We start from the raw sequence: 21,926 nt of genomic DNA on the forward strand, positions 1-21,926 counted from the left end.
TGGCCACTATCTACTCTTTACGACCATATCATCAATATAAATCTCAATGTTTCTGCCCAACTGCTGCTCAAACATTTTCATCATCATTCTCTGGTAGGTAGACCCCGCGTTCTTCAAACCAAAGGGCATTATCTTGTAGTGGTAATTTCCAGTAGGAGTGAGAAAAGCGATCTTCTCTTGGTCGTCCAACGCGAGTGGGATCTGATAGTAGCCTTGAAAGGCATCCAAGAAACTCATCCGAGGATGGCCCACTGTAGCATCCACTAACTGATCTATACGGGGCATAGGAAGAAGGTCCTTTGGGCACGCTCTGTTAAGGTCCGTAAAATCAACACACGCGCCCCACTTTCCATTTTTCTTTTTCACTACGACTGTATTGGCCAACCACTGAGGATAAAATACCTCCTTGATTGTCCCAGCCTGCTTTAACTTGGTCACCTCGTCTTTAATAGCCTTGACGTGTACCTTGGACGGACGCCGAGGTGGTTGTTTCTTTGGAATACATGAGGGTTGACATTCAGATGATGACAGATGAACTCCGGATCTACTCTCGGGCTTCATAGGCACTCCATGCAAACACATCAACGTTTCTTCTAAGAACCTCGACCAACTGTTCTTTCTCTAACAAAGGCAACTGAGCCCCGACCTGAAAATACTTCTCTGGATCATCACCAACGTTCACCCTTTCCAAATCTTCACACCTCATTTCCTCTGGGGACGTGCCGAACTGGGCTCCCTGAACCTTGATTGCTATAAATCACCCTCGGCTACAGCCGAAGTGCTTGTCTCTAGCAGATGTTGAATGGCATTATCATACACTGCCTAGCCATGTTCTGGTTTCCCAAAATCTCTGAAACCTCGCCCCTGAGGGATACTTCACTTTCTGATGAAGAGTGGAAGAAACAGCCCCCAAAGCATGCAACCATGGTCTTCCCAAAATGGCCGTATACGGAGAAAAGGCATCCACCACAATAAAATCCACCTCCACCATATCTGAACCAGTCTGCACGGGTAATCTAACCATTCCCAACGGGGTGACCGATTTGCCCTCGAAGCCCATCAGCGGGGAACTATATGTTGTCAGGTCTTTAGGTTTCAAATTCAGCCCCCTGAATAAATCAGGGTACATTACCTCGGCGGCACTTCCATTATCAACCATCACTCTCTTAACGTCATACCCTCCGATCCTAATCGTAACCACCAAAGCATCATATGCGGTTGTATGGTTCATTTCTTATCCTCTTCTGAGAAGCCTAACACCAACGAGGTGCCCGGTCTGGCTTTCTTCGGCCTCGAACTGGAGCCCTCCTCCGAGCACTGAGACACAGACATTACCCTGGAAGGGCAAGATCCAGTTCTCCCCGGGGCAGCGAATATAACGTTTATCGTGCCCAAAGGAGGTCCCCTTGAAGCATCCCCTTGAAACGCCGAGCCTACGTGGCCTTTCGGCCGCCGGAGTGATGTAGAAATTGGGTCAACTTCCCTTCTTGCACCAACTGCTCTAAGTGATCCCACAGATTGTTACAATCTTCGGTGATATGTCTGTGGTCTTGATGGTACTGGCAGTAAAGATTCGATTACGCTTTGCAGGATCCCCCGCCATCTTATTGGGCCACCTAAAGAACGGCTCGTCCTTTATCTTCTCCAGAACTCGCTGCACTAGTTCTCGGAACACGGCGCTAACCACCTGGGAGTTGGCAGGCCCTGACTGCTCCCAAAAGTCCCTCCGAGGTCGGTTGTTGTTATACCGGTCCGGCCTGAAATCCCTCATCTCTTGAGTTACTGCTTTAGACTTTCCTCTGCCTTGCATCTGATATTCCTCTACTCTTCTATATTTGTCTATCCGATCCATAAGCTGACGTACACTAGTAACAGGCTTGCCAGTCAAAGACTTCCTCATACCATGCTCGGTTGGAAGACCTTCCTTAAAAGTGTTCATAGCCACGTCATCGTGAGCCCCATCCACCTCGTTGAACATTTCCCAGTATCTGTCTGAGTTGGCTTTTAGGGTTTCCCCTTCCCGCATAGACATGGATAGTAGCAACCCCAAGGGTTGAACAACCCTTCTACATGTAATAAAACGAGCACCAAAGGCCTGGGTGAGCTTCTCAAAAGGTGCAACCAAGTTTGGGGGGAAGCGTATCTCATACCCACTGTTGAGGGAATCCTATACTTAGCCCTAAATGATTCTATTTGCTCCTCGGAATCAACTAGATACTTAAATCTACCCATTTTCTAACAGTAGTAGAGAAAAACTGATACAGAAGATGGAAAACTAGGAAGGGTTAAGGAAACTTACAGGTTTGGAAAATAAGCTCCTCGGACGGGCTCTTAGTATTTATGAGAGCGTGGAGTAATGAGAGAGAGACAGATTCAATGAATATGTGCTGAGAGGGAGTAATTTGTAACTGAAGAAAGATTTGATTTGAAAGACACTTTATAAGGACACAGAAAGTGGGAGCGGGAAAAACTCTGCCCATAAATGCAAAGGATCCCCCACTGTTAGATTTGCATCAGGTCGTTGAACGTGTGGGACAACAGAGTAGTTATCATTTAATAATGGCATGCTCATGACGCCGAAACGTCAGGAGCGTGCCTTGGGCAAACAAAAAGACATTCTGAAAGCGGGGGAAACCTACAAAATAAATGAAGGCTGGATATCAAAATCTCCCTTTTTCCCGAGATGGCAAAAAGCGAGATTTTGAGGGGCTATTGTGGGGTCTGTTAGTTAAAAAGATATAGTAATCCTCAGAAGTGGGCTTGGGGCCCAACGATCCAATCCGAGGACGCTTAGTTATCCGAGGATAGCCTAAATTTTTTATTATTATTATTAAATGGATAATATAGGAGATAGGAGTGGATATTGTATACAGTGGCATAACGCACATCCGAGGACACCAAAGTCCGAGGTGAATGTAACTTTCATTTTATTGAGGAAACTCCACAAAGTTGTATCTGAACTGAAAATTGGGTATAAACCTAAGAAGGAGTCAGGGAAGGTAGCAAATATCTTCCAAGGCCATCATCTCCACATTAAATGCTTTCCAGCTAACCCTCTAGCCGCATTAATGTGGAGGTGATACCTGAACAGTGACTAAGCAGCTTTATGGCCACTAAGCAGAAAGTTCTGGTAGGTGCTGGATGGGACAGAAATGAGCTCCCACGATAAGAACTACACATGTACAATGGAAACGGAGGGGAGAACGGAGTATATAACATAGAAACGAATGAAATAAATGAGGACTTTTGATATAAAAAAAAGAAAAGGAAAAGAGAGACGGACTGAAAGAGAGCCGAAAAGAGTTTTTCTCTAGGAATGAACCTAAAATATCCCTTGTTACTTGATGAGTATAACCTTTCCTATCAAACGGTACTAGTTCTTGTACCCATGCTTTAAAAATTTATTGTTTGGACTTGTTGGGCTGAAAACCCATTCATACTCTGTGTCCAATCCAAATTGAGTCCCTACAGTGACAATTTAATGAAATAAACAAATTATATATCAAATCATGGAAAAAAATTAAAAATTAAAAGTGAACAATAAGGACATACTTTGATGATAAATGAGCCCATATTTTTTTTGTGTATCATTCTATGTTTCATTAATTACCGCTTACTATATTTTTATGTTACTTTTTTTTATAAAATAACTAAAGTTTAAAATGGAAAGTAACCATACACATAATAAATAGTGATCAATAAAACATAAAATGATACACAAAAAGTAGTATTGAATATTTAGGGTCCGTTTGATATATGTGCTTAAAAACTAAAAATTATTGTTTAAAAACTTTTGTGAAAATACGTATATGTAAAAAAGTGTGTAAAAATACATAAAATATTATTTAAAAACTAAAAATTATTATTTGATAACACTCACCAAACACCCCTTTACATTCACGATAAACTCGATATAATAGGTGATAAGTTTACGACTTGATGTATACGTCAAAACCTCATAAAATCGTAAAAATTCTTTTGAAAACGTATTCCATATTCATGAGAGATTATAAATAAATAAAAAATCATCAAATTGTAGTATTATACCCTGACCATAAGGAAAAGACAAAATAGTAAAACTTCCAAAACGGAGAGATTGTGAAGGACAATCAAAATTCACACAAGTGGCCCACATAAAGAAAATCACATTTGAATTTAGTCCGCATTTGATTTCATTTGGGTTTCATTTGTCAAAAACCGAATGACTAAAAGGGCCTCCCTTTTTGAAATTTGAAGGCTGATGATTTTGACCGAAAATAAAGAAAACAATTAGAGCACGCAAAGAAACAGTGAAGAAGAAACGTTGCACTTTCCTCTCTTATTATTATTGTCCTCTGTTCATCTCAAGTTTTCCTATGCAACAAAACATTTGTTCACACTCACACCAGTAGTAGTACCACACCACGGCAAAACCAGCCAACATTCTCATTTACCAAAGTCACAGCAACCGCAACTCCTCCCTTCCTCCATCTCCCAAAACAAAGAGAAATGACGGAGTTGGCATTTTCCGTTGCAGAGAAAGTTATCGAGAAGCTAGGCCGGGTCCGAAGGGATGAGAGGCGTTCCAAGCCCCTAGGAGGAAGGTTCACAAGCTTCACCCCGTTAACCATACCAATAGATCAAGTCCTAATGCAAATCAAGGACGAAGGGACCCTGACCTTCCCCGGGAAGCTGAAGGGAGATCCTAGCAAGCGCTCTAGAGACAAATACTGCCGCTTCCACCGAGACCACAATCATAACACAGCTGATTGCTACGACTTAAAGCAGCAAATCGAGGCCCTTATAAGACAAGGAAAATTACAGAAGTTCGTAAGTAAGGAAAGAATGGACCCACCGCCTCAAGAGCAGCCCCAGCGACAGGATAATGACTGTCCCCGACCTCCCATTGGTGACATAAGAATGATTATAGGAGGAACGACTATCGGGTCATCCAAAAAGACTCGAAAAACGTACTTCAGGATGGTCCAGAACGTCCAACTAATGGGCCCGGTACCAAAAACAACACGGAAAGAAAGTCCCATCATTGGGTTCTCAGAGGAGGATGCGCGATGCCTTCACCATCCGCACGACGATGCACTAGTCATCAGTTTACGAGTGGGGGACTACAACTTGCACCAGGTGCTCGTCGACAATGGGAGCTCGGCAGACATCTTGTATTACCCGGCGTTCTAGCAAATGAGAACCGACAGAGAGCAATTGATTCCAACGAATGCCCCTCTTGTCGACTTCGGAGGAACAAGGGTCTTTCCCTTAGGTGCGATCACCCTGCCTATGATGGTAGGTGACTATTCTCAGCAGATCACCAAAGACATGACGTTCCTCGTGGTAGACTGTTCATCTGCCTACAACGCTATCCTGGGGCAACCTACCCTCAATTCTTGGAAGGCAGCGACCTCGACTTACCATTTGATGATTAAATTCCCTACTGATCATGGAATAGGAGAACTACATGGGAACCAAGTAGTCGCACGCGAGTGCTACGTGGCCATGATGGAAATGGAAGACCACCTCCAGGCCATGAGCATAGAAAAACATCGGAGTACGACGGAGCTCGAAGAGCGACTCGAAGAAATTCTTCTTGACGACTCCGCGCTTGATCGGACAACAAAAATTAGAACCCTTGCCACTCCCGCGGTCCGACAAGCACTTACAGCCTTCCACAAGAAGAATAGGGACGTGTTTGCCTGGAGTCACGAGGACATGCCCAGAATAGACCCTTCGGTCATGGTGCATAGGCTGAATTTGTCGCCTTCCTTTCCACCCGTTCGACAGAAGAAGTGGGTGTTTACCCCAGAGAGAGACTGGGCCATAGCTGAAGAAGTCCACAAGCTACAAGAGGCGAACTTTATTAGGGAAGTTTACTATTCCAATTGGCTAGCGAACGTAGTAATGGTCAGGAAGGCTAGTGGGAAGTGGAGGATGTGCGTAGACTTCACCGACCTAAATAAAGCATGCCCAAAGGACAGCTATCCCCTCCCGAGGGTCGACACTCTAGTAGACTCTACAGCGCAACACCAGCTACTAAGTTTTATGGATGCTTTCTCTGGATACAACCAAATCCGGATGCACGAAGCCGATCAAGAGAAAACTTTGTTTGTAACTAGCCAAGGCCTCTTTTGTTACAAAGTAATGCCATTTGGTCTAAAAAACGCAGGCGCGACATATCAAAGGCTCATAAACAAGATGTTTGCACAGCAGATTGGGAGGAATGTTCAAGTCTATGTTGACGATATGGTGGTGAAAAGCCGAAGGGAGGAAGATCACCTGAAGGACCTCGAAGAGACATCCGACACTCTGTGGACCTACAACATGAAGCTTAATTCGGGAAAGTGCACATTCGGGGTAACAGCAGGAAAGTTCCTAGGGTTCATGGTGTCACAGAGGGGCATCGAAGCCAACTTGGACAAAATCCAGGCTATAGTAGAGATGGCACCACCAAAAAATGTGAAGGAAATGCAAAGCCTCAATGGCAAAATAGCAGCACTAAATAGGTTTGTATCAAGGGCAACGGACAAGTGCTTGCCCTTCTTTCACACACTAAAGAGATCTTTCGAGTGGATTGCCGAATGCCAACAAGCGTTCAAAGAATTAAAAATCTATCTCTCTTCCCCACCACTACTGAGTCCCTCGTAGCCAGGTGAAGAACTTTTTCTCTATCTTGTTGTCTCCCCAGCCACCGTCAGCGCTGCCTTGATAAGAGAAGAAGACAGAGTATAGAAGCCAGTCTATTACACTAGTCGAGCACTACGCAGAGCCAAAGAAAGATATCCGCCCATGGAAAAGCTCCCATTTGCGCTAGTTACGGTAGCGCGCAAACTCAAGCCATACTTTCAAGCCCACATAATGGTCGTCCTAACTGACAAGCCTTTGCGACGGGCGATGAGTAGCCCTAAAGCTACTGGACGACTAGCCTTGTGGGTTATAGAGTTAAGCGAGTTTGACATCCAGTATCGCCTGCGAACCGCCATTAAAGGATAGATTGTTGTTGATTTCATAGTTGAGTTCATAAATGGTGGGGACAGGGGAGCAGAAGAATCTCCCCAATGGAGCGTACATGTGGACGGATCCTCCAACAGGCAGGCCAGGGGAGCCGGCGTCGTACTACAGTCACCCGAAGGAGACATAATCGAGTGTATGGTCCGCCTTGAGTTCCCCACCACCAACAATGAGGTGGAATATGAAGCTTTGGTAGCAGGGCTTGACCTCGCCAAAGCCGCAGGAGCTGAGAACGTGGTTATTTATTGCGACTTTCAGGTTGTGATCAACTAGATAAATGGGGACTCTGAGTGTAAAGGCGAAAGAATGAAGAAGTATCTAGACCAAGTAAGGAAGAGGGTAAATGAGCTGAAGGCCGAAGTCATACAGATCCCCCGTGGAGAAAACAAGCGAGCTGACCGACTAGCCAAAGCCGCTTCAGTCGAGCATATGGCCACCTTTGATAATGTACTCTCCTTCGTTCAGCTCTCTCCACTTATAAATTCTGTCGAGGTACAGGAGCTTGGTACCAAAAGCAATTGAACCGCGCCATTAATCTCTTACTTGAAAAGTGGCGCATTGCCAGACGAAAAGGAAGTGGCAAGAAAACTGAAGGTCCAAGCAGCAAGGTTCGTTCTGATAAGAGACGTCTTATACAAAAGAGGTTTCTCTCGACCCTACCTGCGATGCTTAGGCCCAAAAGAAGCAGACTACGTCATGAGAGAGGTGCATAAGGGAGTCTGCGGAAACCACTCAGGGTCGAGATCATTAGTGCACAAACTGGTGCGAACAGGGTACTTTTGGCCAACTATGCAGAAAGATGACAAGGCTTATGTGAAAAGGTGCGACAAATGTCAAAGGTTCAGCAATATCATCAGACAACCACCTGAAGAACTTACCCTAATGACGGCGCCGTGACCGTTTACTCAATAAGGATTGGACATCATGGGGTCGTTTTCTACGGCAATACGACAACTAAAATTTCTAGTTGTAGGCATCGATTACTTTACAAAGTGGGTGGAAGCGGAAGCCTTGGCCATCATTACTGAAAAGAACGTACGGAGTTTTGTCTGGCGGTGTATTATATGCAGATTTGGCATCCCTAGAGTCTTAGTCTCGAACAACGGAAAGCAATTCGACAACGACTCCTTCCGGGACTTCTGCTCGCAGTTAGGGATACGGAACCACTACTCCTCCCCCGCCCACCCCCAAGCCAACGGACATGTCGAAGTCACGAACCGATCCTTGCTCAAGATTATCAAGACTCGACTTGAGGGGGGCAAAGGGCATATGGGCAGAAGAGTTGCCAAGCATACTTTGGGCCTACAGAACTACGACAAGAATGCCAACAGGAGAAACATCATTCCAATTAACATACGAAAACGAAGCAGTCATCTTAGCCGAGGTTGGCCTCACGAGCTACAGAATGCACAACCATGACGAAAGAAAAAATGACGAGGCCATGCGTCTACAGCTTGATCTAGTAGACGAAGTTAGGACAGTGGCAGAACAAAGACTCGCACGGTACCAGGACCGAATGGCCAAGCACTACAACTCCCGGGTCAAACACAGAGACTTCCAGATTGGAGACCTCGTTTAAAGGAAAGTCATGGGCGCAGCAAGAGACCTGGCTCAGGGAAAACTTGGCCCAAACTGGAAGGGACCATACCGAGTCACGGCATGGCAAAGAAAGGGCACCCACCACCTAGAGACGCTAGACGGACGGAAGTTACCACATCCTTAGAATGTTGAACACTTGCGAAAATACTACCAGTAGAGATGGCGACGTGAAGGACAACACCCCCCGTTATTTATAGTTTACCCTTGAAACAAAATAAGCCCAACATTAAACAACTTCAAGAATAAAGGAATGGCTAAAAATCCCCTAGCAAGAGGACAACGACCTTATTAAGCTGACGGAGTCATAATCGCACTAAATTTCAAGCCATATCAAGGCTGACGGCCTTAGCCTGCAGTTAAGAAAATAAATTCAGTTTTCCAAGCAATAAGATAAAGCACACAGACAAAGTTCATTCACACGTGTTCAGAAAGCAACGGGTATCATGAGCAAGAATAAATTAAGTACAACTAAAAGCCCCAAAGACCAAGAAGGCACTTAAAAATATTGTTTACATGTAGAATAAAATACAACTGTTGCAAAATAAAATATAATTGTTGCAATAAAATACATTGGCGAGGAAGGAGGAGCGTCACTTAAAGCCTTGATTGCTCTTTTTGCATAGGAGGCTCGTCTGCATCTAGAACTTCCACTAAAGGATCAAGAATAGTGACGGGAGGGTTCGCAGCAAGCTGAGTTAGAACGACACCGTTGCCTTGAGGAAGATCCACAAAGTCGTCACCTTCAACAGTGACGGTGTCGTTAACAGGCGTAGCTGGTGGGAGTCCATCTATAGTAATCCTGGACAGGTCCAAGTCAGGAAAGGCCGACGCAACTTGCTGCAGGCAGTCGTCAAACCCAACACCGTAGTACCCGCCACAGGAATTGATATAAGATTCTGACTCCTTGAACTCCTGGACAGTGTCAGCCCCAGCCATCTCCACCTTCTTGCGAAGGGTCGTCAGCTCTTGTTCTAACTGCTCCTGCTGACGACCTGCCTCCACTAACTTCTGTTTTGTTTCCTTCAGCTCAACATTCAGCAGACACATAGCCTCTTTATACTGGGCCTGCTGGTTTCGCATATTGGAATTATGAGTGCTGACGCGAGTGAGGACACCCTCCTTGGCCATGCATCGGTCTTGAAACGCCTTTACACGAACCAAGACCTAAGAAGAGGACACAACCGTTAGCCATCAAACAGAATAAAGATAAGAGAAAAGCCAATTAAAGGAGACGGCTTACCCGTGTGAGATCAAACAAAGCTAACGCCACCAGCTCCTCCGTCCCCAGCAGTGCACAGGGATCTATGTCCGTCGGCTTTATAAGCGAATCAACTGTCTCAACGGCAAAGTCCTTGTGCGTCAGCAGGGAGCAGGGCCCCTCCAGGACAGGACTAGAAGAAGTCATCACACCCTTCCCTGCCCCGTGACTTGACTTGGGAGTTGGTTTCTCTGGGAGTTCATTCTTAGAAGCGACGGCTGCCTTCTTAAGGGGACGGTTGGCATCCCCGTTGGGTTTCCTTTTGGAAGAACCCTTGGTGACGGTCTTGGGGGTCGACGAGCATGTCATCTCCCCCTTTGCTTTCTTCTCTTCTTTCAGATAGGCAGCGGCAGCCCTTATTCGTTACTTAGCTACGTCCATCTCTGTAAAAGAAACACATAAGAGAGATTGACGACAACGCAAAAAATAAAATAGCTGAAAATAACATGGTCAAGATACTCATGGTGACGAGAGAATTCTTCTAGCCTACGAGCCTCAAGCGTTGGTTCAGGACCCCCGCAGTAAGCGTGAAGAGTATCAAGGGTAATTAAGTTTCGACACGACCGCTCCTCCAAGGGAATCTCCAAAACCTGACGGATAAAATCTTCCTGCTCGTCGGTTATGGAGGGGCGAATGAGGGCTGAAAAATACAAACAAGTTGACGACGTTAGAACCATTGAAAAACAGATAAACTATTACTTGCAGAAACTGACGGGGACAAAAGCTGACGGCTAAAACCTGACTCCTTTACAAACGCCCAAGTATTGTTAAAATAACCATGGGGTATCGTCTCCCATTCTTCCTGACGGTACACCCAGTCCGTCCTTTTAATGAAAAAGAACCTACTCTTTCAGGCTCTATTAGAATTTGGCATCTCAGACACCAATCTCAAGTCCTTCTCCCTGACGGCAAAGTGGTACATCCCTTTGGAAGAAAAAAGGTGCCGAGGTCTGTAATAGTAAAAGAATTCGTCCAAGGAAAGCTGACGGTTCCCTCCACTCAGACGACCCTACAATATCTCGGCACCTATAAAAATCCTCCACGAATTTGGAGCAATCTAGCTGACGGATAAACCGAGAAAAGCAGCCAACTGACGGTGTAAGGCAGTCGGGGGCAGTTTGAGCCCTACGGCAAACATGACATCATACATACCAACGTCTGCAGTTCTTCCCGTATAACATTTTTCACCTTCCCTAGGGAGACGGATGGAAATATGGTCGAGAATTTGGAAACGGACGCGCAACTCCTTAAAAAAATTTTCAGTCATTTTTGGATGAAACTTATTTATAGCCCACTCTTTGGGAATGATGAAGGGACGGTTACCTCCAGGACTATCAGAAGTCCCTTTACAAGATTCCTCGTCGCCTTCATCCCCGTCACTACCCTCTCTCCTTCTACCTGAACTTTACCCTCCTCACCTACTACCTCATCCTGACCGTTTCCATGACTTCCTACCTCCTCGTTAGGAGTCTGGGCTGACATCTCCCTCTCTGACGACTAGGAAAAGCTCTCGGACTCACTACCTAAACCAAATACCTCGTCGTAGCCCGCTCCCTCGCGGACCGACGAACGGTCACTCGACATCTGACTACCTACAAGTGACGGGTGTAATCTAAGAACCTAGGATGACGACCTCGCTTTAAAGAAATGAAAAGAAATAAAGCATGTGTAAAAGGAAAAAGAGGGAACTTACAAGTTTCTCAAACGTGACGGTTGAAGAAGTGATGGTAGAAATGTCGGCGAATAGTAAGGAAGTACTGATGGAGGATAGGTGACAGATTTGCTCTCCAGGAATCAGTGAAAGTGAAATAGGAAAAATGGGGGGAGGTGGGCCATATATATATATATAAGGGAAACGCACAGAAGACGAAGCGACGCCCTCGTCCAGAAGCGGAGCCAACCGAAATTCGCCACGTGTCCAAAGCATTTATTACCAACTGCATCATTTTCTCTCTCTTGGCTAAAATGAAAGCCAGCAACAAAAATTATAACTCCATAGCCCGTCAGTTTCGACTGACGGAGATATGGAGTAGGGGGCAACTGATACGTAGAAATAAACTATGAATCAACTTGTTAGTTTCCCATGTGCTAAAAATCCTACGGTCTAAGCTGACGGGATTAGACAACTGGAAAAAGCTAAAGGCTCCAAGACTAATGGATGGTAATTCGGAGCTCTTGGGCAGTCCGTAGAATGTAGCGAGGAACTGACGCCGACATGGCTGAAGGGGATAAGGCAAGCTGACGGCTCTGAGGCCGACGGTTCTAAGTAAAACCATGACTTGGCCACTATGCATGAGTAATAAGGAAATTACTTGTATTCCACGCTCAGTATTAGAGTCCTATAAGGAAAGGATTCCACAATCTACACTCGTAAGGATTTCTATAAGGAAAAGACTTCTACTCCAAGAAAAAAAGGTCAATCCTCAACTACTATAAAAGCTCCAATATCCTCACAAATCAAGGTACGCATAATTAACCCCTCTCTAGCACTCTAGAGTTGAAAGCAAATTCTAACTTGACCTTTGGAGGGTATTTGGCGGGCACCACACCGGTGCTTTCTGGTAGGTCATCTCCTTTTTGTTGTGCAGGTGGTGTTTTGTGTGCGAGTATCGCGTAGCTCATTGGTGGTTTTTCTGGCATCATCAGTACATAAAAGTTAATAGCTAAAATTTGTCAAATAAATAGTAGGCAAACAAATTAAATCCAAAATTAAAAATTGAAGGAAAATCACAAGTCATTAACAAAAATAAAAACTCAATCCAATTTAAGCTATATTTGAAGTTCATTTGGGCTTCATTTTTCAAGTAAAAAGCAAAGGGCCAACCCTTTTTCTACCTCTAAAAAAATATTTAATCTATCTTTAGATTTTCAATTAGTAACAGTTGTAATAAAACTTTATTATATATTATTTTAATGAATTTTAGGTTAAAATAGTAGGAGATAAGATAAAGCTTTAAAGTAGCTATTTTTTAAGATAATGCGCCTCACATTATAACTTTTTTCTAGTGGAAACACTTTTGTAGATAACTGGGACTATTTCTCCAAAAAAAAAAAAAAAAAAAAAAAAAACAAAAACAAAACAAAACTGAGCTGGGACTGGATGGTTTGGTTGAAAATTTAATAATACACGCTGACACTTCCCGTGTTTCAAAAAGAGGACATATAGATAAACTATAAATTATTTTTTATTTGCTTTTTGACAAAGCTAGAAAAGTTTTTATTATTTTTTTTTATATTGCTTTTTATTAGTCTTTGTGAACAACGGTGGTTCATCTTCGAGTTCAATTATTTGAGAGAGAGAGAGAGAGAGAGAGAGAGTGGGGATGGGTACAAAGCTTTTCCAGAGCAGAGTGCATAATTTGGCTTTGGCATTTCATAATGTAAGAAATTTGCAAGAAACCTCCACTCTAGTGTAAGGAAAAGTAAGTCATAAATCATGATCGCTTAGTGCAAGGAAAAGTAAATCATGAAATTATTTTGATTTTTTTTTTATACAAGTATTTTTTTAAAGATATTATAAAGTAAAATATATGATATACCTAACATAACACACATAAAAAAAAAAAAAAAAAAAAGATTGTTGATGGGTATCATGGTTTCTAAGCAGATGGTGATTTTAATATGACAATTGTTGTCATGAAGTGTGGGTTGTCCAATAATTGATTTGGCCTCAATTAATTATATTGGTTACACTAGATCTTCTTTGTTATACAACTCATTTTTCTTTTTTTGTGTTTGTTTCTAAAAGAAAAAAGAGTAATTATTCCACATTGTTTGAAAAAGTGTGTTCTTTATAGTATAATTTATTTTAGAAAAATTCACTACTTGTTAAATTCAATCTTAAACTCTTATTGTTTTTCTTAATAAGGTTGAAAACAAATATATTTAGTCATTTTTAACCTGTGTGTGTATGTGTTATTATTTTGTCAATTATATCAAGTACAAAATTCATTTAATTTCCCAAATTACCATTTATTTCTAGTTTCAATCAAGTCCTAAATCAGGGCAAGTCTATGGATGAGGTCATCTGAAAATGTCTTTGAAATTCTATAAAAGTTTTTGGTTCAAGTTATTGTAATTATCATGATTTTCTTATACAAAAAAAAAAATTTATCATGATTTTAAGTTCAGCTTTGATGCCAAAAAAAAAAAAAAAATTATAATCAAATCATCTACGGAGTAGGTTGGGAAAAAAATAAAAATTGAAATTGAACAGTTATGGCGTACTCCGATGATAAACTTGATATAATATATAGGTGACAAGTGGACGACCTGACGTATTGGTCAAAAGACTCGAAAACCTCATAAATAAAATCGTAAAAATTCTTTTGAAAACGTATTCCATATTCATGTGAAATTATAAATAAATAAATCATCAAATTATACCCTGACCATAAAGAAACTTTCCAAACGTAGAGACTGTGAAAGGACAATCAAAATGCACAAGTGGCCCACATAAAGAAAATCACATTTGAATTTAGTCCGCATTTGATTTCATTTGGGTTTCATTTGTCAAAAAGCAAAGGACTAAAAAGGCCTACCCTTTTGAAAGAAAACAATTGGAGCGTGCAAAGAAACAGTGAAGAAGAAACGTTGCACTTTCCTCTCTTATTATTGGCCTCTCTGTTCATCTCCAGTTTTCCTATGCAACAAAATATTTGTTCACACTCACACTAGTAGTAGTACCACGCCACTGCAAAACCAGCCAACATTCTCATTTACCAAAGTCACAGCAACCGCAACTCCTCCCTTCCTCCACCTCCCAAAACAAAGAGAAATGACGGAGTTGGCATTTTCCGTTGCAGAGAAAGTTATCGAGAAGCTAGGCTCCCTTGCTTACCAAGAGATTTCCTTGACACGGAACATTGCAAGCGATCTACAAAAGCTTAAGCGCACCATGTCCACCATTCAAGACGTGTTGCTTGATGCTGAGGAGAAACAAGTGAACACCCGAGGCCTGACTGCTTGGCTGGAGCAACTCAAAGATGTCTTTCATGATGCCATGGATGTGCTGGATGAATTCGAGTGTGAAGATCTACGGAGGCAAGTGGTGGAAAAATATGGAAGCACTGGCAGTGGCAGTGGCAGTGGCAGAAAGGTATGTTGTTTCTTTTCATCTTCTAACTCGCTTGCCTTCCGTAATAAAATGGGTCATAGAGTCAAGGGGATCAGAGAGAGGCTAGATTTGATAGCAAAGGATAGAGATCAATTTCAGCTTGAGATGCGACTCGATGATAATCGTATTGTGCACAGGGAGACCCACTCCTTTGTTCGTGATCGTGATGTTATTGGGAGGGCTGATGACAAGCAAAAGATCATAGATCTTTTGATGCTCCCAAATGATTATGATAACATTTCTGTGATTTCTATTGTGGGAATCGGAGGTCTAGGCAAGACCACCCTTGCTCAGTGGGTGTATAATGATAAAACGGTAGCTGAAAGTTTTGGCTCCAACAAAATATGGGTGTGTGTGTCAGAGGACTTTGACGTTTTAAAATTGGCAAAAGAAATGCTTAAAGAAATGCTTAAATTGGCAGGTGTTGAGATTAGTGAAAGCATGAGACTGAATGAAGTGCAAGCTAGATTACGAAGTATTTTAAATGAAAATAGATTCTTTATCGTTTTGGATGATGTTTGGAACGAGGATCGTAACAAATGGATTGACCTTAAGAATTTGTTAATAGGAGTACAAGGAAGTAAAATTCTTGTCACTACACGTAGCCACAAAGTTGCCTTAGCGATGGCTCCTGGACCAATCCATGACATAGGAGGTCTTCCAGAAGAGGATTGTTTGTCCTTGTTCAAAAGATGCGCATTCAATGAAGGGGAGCATGAACAGTATCCAAAACTAGTAGAGATTGGAAAACAAATAGTGGAAAAATGCAAAGGCGTTCCTTTGGCTGTGAAGACTTTAGGGAGCTTACTTTATTCTAAAACCGAGGTGCGTGATTGGATCTCTGTAAGGGATAATGAGATATGGAAACTGGAGCAAAAGGAAAATGACATTTTACCGGCATTAAGTCTGAGTTACAATAAATTGCCATCGTACTTGAAACAATGTTTTGCTTATTGCTCATTGTATCCAAAGGATTTTATGTATAATAATCGGGATTTAATTCGGTGCTGGATGGCAAATGGGCTCCTCAAAAAGTCCAACGAAAGTACTGAGTTGGAAGATATTGGAGAACAATATTTAAAAGAGTTGTTATCAAGATCCTTCTTTCAAGAAGTTCAAATCTATGACACTATTCGGTGGTCATTTAAAATGCATGATTTGTTACATGATCTTTCGTTATATGTTGCACAAAATGATTATTGCTTAATTGAAGACACTGATAACACCAACAAATTTGAAAAGGCTAGACACGTTTCAATTTTGGACCATGAGTTGGGTGTTGATGCAACAATAACTTTTTTACACAAGTTGAGTAACAACATGCGGACTATTAATTTCTCATTTGATGATTGGGGCCAATTTGATTCTTTTAATGTTTATGAATCCTTGGTGAAAACATGCATCTTGAGGTTTAAGCATCTTCGATTGCTAAATTTAAGTGATTCATCGTTGGAGACGTTGCCAAGCTCAATCAGTAATTTGAAGCATTTGAGGTATCTCAACTTACATGGAAATAGGAAAATAAAGAAATTGCCTGACTCCATTTGCGATCTACAAAATTTGGAAACTTTGATATTAGAGGGGTGTACAGATCTTGAAGAGTTGCCAAGGGATATAAGAAAGATGGTTAGCCTCAGATATTTTGTGATAACCACAAAACAAACGCATTTACCCGCCAACGGAATCGAGTGCATGTCTTCTCTTCGACATTTGTCCTTTTTCAGCTGTCATAGACTAGAGTGTTTTAATGAAGGAATCCAACGCCTCACCGCCCTTCGCTACTTGAGCTTCCTATTTTGTGACAGCCTGATATCTTTGCCGCAAGGTATGAAACACCTAACCGCGTTGGAATATCTGGATATTACACGTTGTGAAAAACTTAACTTAATGGAAAGGGATGACTACCCGACAAGTCTTCAAACACTCCATATTGGGGGATTGCCACAATTAGTGAGTTTGCCCCAAGGGCTTAAAGGATCTGCCGACACTCTACAATTTTTATGTATTTTTGCTTGTGTGAACTTGGGGGTATTGCCAGAGTGGCTTCCCGATCTCAGTTCTCTTCGCACGCTTCAGATTTTGGATTGCCGAAAATTATCGTCTCTGCCAGAAGGGATGGATCGCCTCACTGCCCTAAGAGAACTGCGAATTGTTAATTGTCCTGAATTGAGGAGAGATTATGAGCGGGAGGTCGGCAAAGATTGGCTAAAATCTTTCGTTAGGTAAGGGCTAAAATCTTTCTTCCTCTTCTCTTCTACGTATGCTCTGTTTTTCTATCTTACTAACCTAAAAGTTTGATTGTTTGTGGAATTAAATCACAATAAACAACAACTAACCCAGAAATCGTTTCTACTTTTCTTTTTCTTTTTTAAAAATAAAAGGGTAATACATATTATAGCAATAATATGATTTTTTTTTTTTCTACTTTTCTTTGGTTCATAATTTAAGATAGAAATAAATTGAAAAAAAATTAGGTTATGAAATGTAAAAGATAATTTGTCATTTTTTTGTTATAAAGATTTGAGTCTATGGAGAATAAAAGAATAGACAAATTATGAACTCTATTCTTGTCTCTCTCTTTTTTTGGTTGTATTTATTGAATTAATTCACAATAAAAATACAACTAACCAAGACGGATTTTTTGTTTCTTTTTTTTTTGTTTTTTTTTTTAACAGAAGGGCAATAATCATTTAAGATAGAAATAAATTGAAAAAAAAAGAAGGCATGTTATGGAATGAAAAAGATAATTGTTTTTTGGTTTTAAAGATGGAGTCTATGGAGAATAAAAGAGTAGACAAATTATGAACTCTATTCTTGTCTTTGATGGGAGAAAATTTTAAAATCTTGTAATCTTTTCATTTCCTCTCTCTAAAAGTGAACTGAACATGGTGTTAATGAGCTTATTTGGCCTGTATTTTCTGACTAGGAGTAGATGCAATGCAAAAATATAAAGTCATCTATATTTTTGTGAAATTGGCATTATTTTAAATATATTTGATTCTTTTTGTTTCTAAATTGACAGATGTTCTTGGGAGATTGTTCTCTCAGAAAAGGATGTTCCTTGTGCTTAAAATTGCCACTGGTAAGATATTTTTTTAATTTTTAATTTTCAATGTTCAATCTAGTAAGTGATGGCATTGGATTTACATTTCTTAATACCGGTGGATTTTCTTCAATTTATACTCATCTAATGATTCCATGCTTTAAAACATTGCAGCTTATCAATTCAGCCATAACATGCAGCACAGAAAGTCTCAGCCATCTCTTGTATTGTAAATAATTTTAATAATATTGTGGTGTACATTTAGTGTTTGTAATGATTAATGGAGTGATGTGTGTTATATTTATGCTTTCAATTGTATTTCATGTATTATCTAATTTGCACAATGTTTTAGTAACTTGAGTCGTGTGTGTTATTGATTGTTTGCCTCTGCTTCTTGGTTATTGGAGTTATTCAAATGAAATTCTTTGTTGTGCTTTATCATTTAATTAAAAAAAAATTGAAGTTTGAAATTTTTTTCATGTGATGTAAAATACCTAATAGCATTAGAATATTTGGTAAGCCAACAATGTGAAAATTTGAATTTTATGGAATTGGAATACTACCTAGAAGTTTGCTTTAGCCATCAATTGTTGGTTCAGAATGTCATTCTGTTTTGAAAATTTGGTATTTTAAACACCCAAAGTTGTAATATCTACCAAGTGGCCTTAATGCCCAAAGAGGACTGAAGACTAAAGATTGTTCTAAATCAAGATGACAATGCCAAGGAGATATTGGTGAGTATTGTGCATAAGTTGCTTGTAAATTTGGCCTCCATTGTTTGTTGAGATTCACACAATTTTGACTATAATTGATGCCTCTTGTTTCTGAAGTTTTGTCAGGTTTTCGTGGAAGATTCTTCTAAGGAAAAGGGATTCCTTTAGCTTAAAACTTCTTTTTTAGGTGAGATTTCAGAGTTTGAATGTAAAAAAAATCCATGATGATGTGAAAGCAACAAAGAAAGACATTGAATTAGCCATTAAAGTAGCTTGGTGTCTCACTTGTGTGCACTTGATTGATTCGGTCTTTCTCTTAGGTCATTCGTGGCTCTCTCAAAACTTGCTGTTGATTTTGGTAGAGAATCTACGTTGTCATTGCAATGGTTTTGTAGCTCATGACATGAACTTGTGATATCTACTGGCTCATGAAAACTTGCTATAGCTCTGAGGTTTGGAGGATTACCAAAGGTGAATATTTGACAAAGCAAAAATTTCCTACTTGCCACATGTTTGGTGGTGAGCATATGCATAGCTTCTTCAAAAATTTCCAAACCCTTAACTATTAAATTCATAGTTATTGTAATCCTAAAAAAATCAAACTTCAATTTTTGTACTCGGTGAACACCAGAGAAGATATATGTAGTTTTGTGTGAAGGCTATATTTTTTTAATCTCATTTTACACTAAAAAAACCTTGATTCTTCCTGATTAATTACGCTAAATCCACTAAACGAACACTATGGACTTCTAGATTTAGGTCCTTTTACTTTCATTTTCAAGGCTTTGGATACTTCCTATAGGTTTTTAATTTTAGGTTCTTTCTGTAGATTATTAATATAATGTTCAAGTTTCCAGCCTTTAATATATGGTCCCCCAGCTAGGTTATCACTATCATGCTCAAGGTTTAGAAATTCCTTAGGACCTGTGTAGTGTGGGATGTGGGGAAAAAATTAACATTATTTATGTCATTCTTATTGCTTGTGTGATGTACTATGTTATTTGCTTTGCTTTACTTGCATGGATAATGTTGATGATGTATAGCTTGCGTTTTCATTGTTGACACTTCATACGCTTTTGAGTACTTAGCTGATAAGTGTTTCTTGATGAAAATTTGGAATTACAGCCTATTAGTATATATAAAGAGTTTTATATTTTACTAATGATCCTTAATTTATTGGTTTGATCTCAATTTTAGGTTAGTCTGGAGTTATTACAACTTTAACAAAGTCATAAGCAACTGTATCTCCTCCTTTCCTCCACCTCTGGTTGATCATCTTCACCTGTGGAACTTAACCACTTTTGTTAGGTAGAGTATATCCATATAAGAGAAGTCTTTAGCCTATAAAATCAACCATTGATAAAATGTGAGGCTTAATTCTCTTTGCCTCTCCTTGTGATTCAAATCTAGCAACTAGGGGATGGAACCAAGATTCAAACTTAGGGGGACTGAAGTTCTTTGTTCATAGATTTAAAAAAATTGGAATATCAATACTAGAGGTTTAACAGCCCTGCCATCTTAGTTCTTCAGTTATGGTGGCTCTACATTTTTCTTTTCTAAGATGACAGCCCTGCTTTTTATCTGAAGAAAGTTCGAGAACTGTTATAACAAATTAGTAAAGGCTCAACCAACAATTCCCTCAAAAAAGAAGGAAGTATTAGAAGATATTCAAAATATTTAGTTGAAAAATTAGTAGATAAATTTATAATTTACAATTCATAGTTTGGTAGTTTAAACAATGGCATTTCATAGAGAAATTTCATTGGTTTGGAAACTATTGGTAGTTTAGCCTTTTATAAGTACAATTATATACTACTTAGTCCAGAGGACTTAACTAAAGTCCATTTAATAAAAGATCAAAATCATCATTTCATTAGCTATGTTCAGCATAGCTTTTGTTAAGGCTAATATTTCCACCCTTTTGGTGAACTTTCTTTTGAAAGTATACTTTCTAGCTGTTGATAAGCAATTTATTTATAATGGAATTGTTGTCAATCCATCATCTGATGTCTCGATATCTTAATTTTAACTAAACTTCTCTTAGATGAAGCCCATCCGTCTTGATACACTAGACAAATATACTTCTAAATTTACAAAGTATGGTGCTTAAAAAAAATTAAGATATGCATTTATTAGTACCAGTTTTCTTCAAATTATACTCATCTAACGATTCCATGGTTTAAAATGTTGCAGCTTATCAATTCAGCAATAACAAGCAGCACAGAAAGTCTCAGCCTTCTCCTGTATTGTAAATAAGCTTGATAATATTGTGGTGTGAATTAAGTTTGTAATGGTAATTGAGTGATGTGTGCTTATATTTATGATTTCATTCATATTTCATGTATTATCTAATTTGCACAATGTTTTAGTAATTTCAATCGTGTTATGGATTATTTGTCTCTGATTCTTGGATATTTTAGTTACTCAAATAAAACTTTCTGTTCTTCTTTATTGTTTAATTAAAAATATTTGAAGTTTGATCTCTTTGCCGCATGCGTGGAATACCTAATGACATTAGAATATTTGGTAAGCCAACAATGTGAAAAGTTGAATTTGATGGAAGTGGAAGGCTATGAAGAGGTTTGCTTTAGCCATCAATTGCTGGTTCCGAATGTTGATTTATTTTGAAATTTTAGTATTTTATATTTCCAAATTGTCATATCTACTGAGGGGGATGTATGGCCATAATGTTCAATGAGGAATAAAGGCTGAAGATTGTTCTATATCAAATTGAAAATGACGGGGATATTGGTGAGTATCGTGTATAAATTGCCACTTATATCATATCACAACGTGAATTTGGCCTCCATTGTTCATTGAGATTCACATAATTTGGAGTACACTTTACGCCTCTTGTTTCTGAAGTTTCAGGTTTTCGTGGAAGATATTTCTGTCCAAGAAAAAGTTATTCCTTTAGCTTAAAACCTCTTTTTCTAGTGAGATGTCAGAGTTTGAATTTGACTAAATCCATGATGTCAAAGCAACAAAGAAAGACATTGAATCGGCCATGAAATTGGCTTAGTTGCTTGTTTGCAATCCCTTGTTTGAATCAGTCTTCTCATAGGACATGCATGGCTCTCTCAAAACTTGCTAGCGATTTTGGTAGAGAATATGTGTTGTTATTGCAACATTTTTTAGTTCACAAGATGCACTAGTGATATCTACTGACTCATTAAAACTTAATCAAGCCCTAAGGTTTGG

The 21,926-nt window shown here is 40.0% G+C and overlaps 5 protein-coding genes and 1 long non-coding RNA gene across 9 annotated transcripts; 3 read left to right on the forward strand and 3 right to left on the reverse strand.

Annotated features, from left to right (window-relative positions):
- Window positions 1-811: 811 nt before the first annotated feature.
- Window positions 812-1,231, reverse strand: LOC136069709 (uncharacterized). Its single transcript, XM_065778504.1, has one exon. It carries the CDS (start codon window positions 1,229-1,231, stop codon window positions 812-814), a length of 420 nt encoding a protein of 139 aa, XP_065634576.1.
- Window positions 1,232-1,501: 270 nt separating this feature from the next.
- Window positions 1,502-2,032, reverse strand: LOC136069710 (uncharacterized). Its single transcript, XM_065778505.1, has one exon. The coding sequence runs from the start codon at window positions 2,030-2,032 to the stop codon at window positions 1,502-1,504; it is 531 nt and encodes a 176-aa protein (XP_065634577.1).
- Window positions 2,033-4,488: 2,456 nt separating this feature from the next.
- Window positions 4,489-5,172, forward strand: LOC136069711 (uncharacterized). The gene has a single exon (XM_065778506.1). It carries the CDS (start codon window positions 4,489-4,491, stop codon window positions 5,170-5,172), a length of 684 nt encoding a protein of 227 aa, XP_065634578.1.
- Window positions 5,173-9,039: 3,867 nt separating this feature from the next.
- On the reverse strand, window positions 9,040-11,800 carry LOC136069697 (uncharacterized). Of its 4 annotated transcripts, none has more exons than XM_065778478.1 (4): window positions 11,547-11,800; window positions 10,344-10,493; window positions 9,836-10,236; window positions 9,040-9,759 (listed from the first exon to the last, which is right to left on the reverse strand). In XM_065778478.1, the coding sequence occupies exons 3-4, from the start codon at window positions 10,160-10,162 to the stop codon at window positions 9,190-9,192; spliced, it is 897 nt and encodes a 298-aa protein (XP_065634550.1). In that variant the 5' UTR covers window positions 10,163-10,236; window positions 10,344-10,493; window positions 11,547-11,800; the 3' UTR covers window positions 9,040-9,189. The 4 variants fall into 4 exon arrangements, with proteins under 4 accessions (XP_065634550.1, XP_065634548.1, XP_065634551.1 ...); XM_065778476.1 differs by having other exon boundaries at window positions 10,313-10,493; XM_065778479.1 differs by lacking the exon at window positions 10,344-10,493.
- Window positions 11,801-14,401: 2,601 nt separating this feature from the next.
- LOC112002190 (disease resistance protein RGA2) lies at window positions 14,402-18,450 on the forward strand. Its single transcript, XM_024034343.2, has 3 exons — window positions 14,402-17,191; window positions 17,992-18,051; window positions 18,187-18,450. The coding sequence occupies exons 1-2, from the start codon at window positions 14,631-14,633 to the stop codon at window positions 18,038-18,040; spliced, it is 2,610 nt and encodes an 869-aa protein (XP_023890111.2). The 5' UTR covers window positions 14,402-14,630; the 3' UTR covers window positions 18,041-18,051; window positions 18,187-18,450.
- A 468-nt stretch (window positions 18,451-18,918) lies between these two features.
- Window positions 18,919-21,176, forward strand: LOC112002180 (uncharacterized). The gene is made up of 2 exons (XR_010630944.1): window positions 18,919-19,196; window positions 20,919-21,176. It is a non-coding gene; the product is annotated as an uncharacterized LOC112002180 (long non-coding RNA).
- Window positions 21,177-21,926: the final 750 nt, after the last annotated feature.

The sequence above is a fragment of the Quercus suber genome, unplaced genomic scaffold (assembly GCF_002906115.3).
Source record: "Quercus suber isolate HL8 unplaced genomic scaffold, Cork oak 2.0 scaffold_184, whole genome shotgun sequence".
NCBI lineage: Eukaryota > Viridiplantae > Streptophyta > Magnoliopsida > Fagales > Fagaceae > Quercus > Quercus suber.

Bases quoted from the DNA above. Each gene is read 5' to 3' on its own strand.
- LOC136069710 (XM_065778505.1), bottom strand. From the start codon at position 2,032: ATGTCTATGCGGGAAGGGGAAACCCTAAAAGCCAACTCAGACAGATAC.
- LOC112002190 (XM_024034343.2), top strand. From the start codon at position 14,631: ATGACGGAGTTGGCATTTTCCGTTGCAGAGAAAGTTATCGAGAAGCTA. The intron at 17,192-17,991 runs GTAAGGGCTAAA...CTAAATTGACAG, and splicing joins TGGCTAAAATCTTTCGTTAG to ATGTTCTTGGGAGATTGTTC.
- LOC136069697 (XM_065778479.1), bottom strand. From the start codon at position 10,162: ATGACATGCTCGTCGACCCCCAAGACCGTCACCAAGGGTTCTTCCAAA. The intron at 9,760-9,835 runs GTAAGCCGTCTC...TCCTCTTCTTAG, and splicing joins CTTTGTTTGATCTCACACGG to GTCTTGGTTCGTGTAAAGGC.
- LOC136069709 (XM_065778504.1), bottom strand. From the start codon at position 1,231: ATGAACCATACAACCGCATATGATGCTTTGGTGGTTACGATTAGGATC.
- LOC136069711 (XM_065778506.1), top strand. From the start codon at position 4,489: ATGACGGAGTTGGCATTTTCCGTTGCAGAGAAAGTTATCGAGAAGCTA.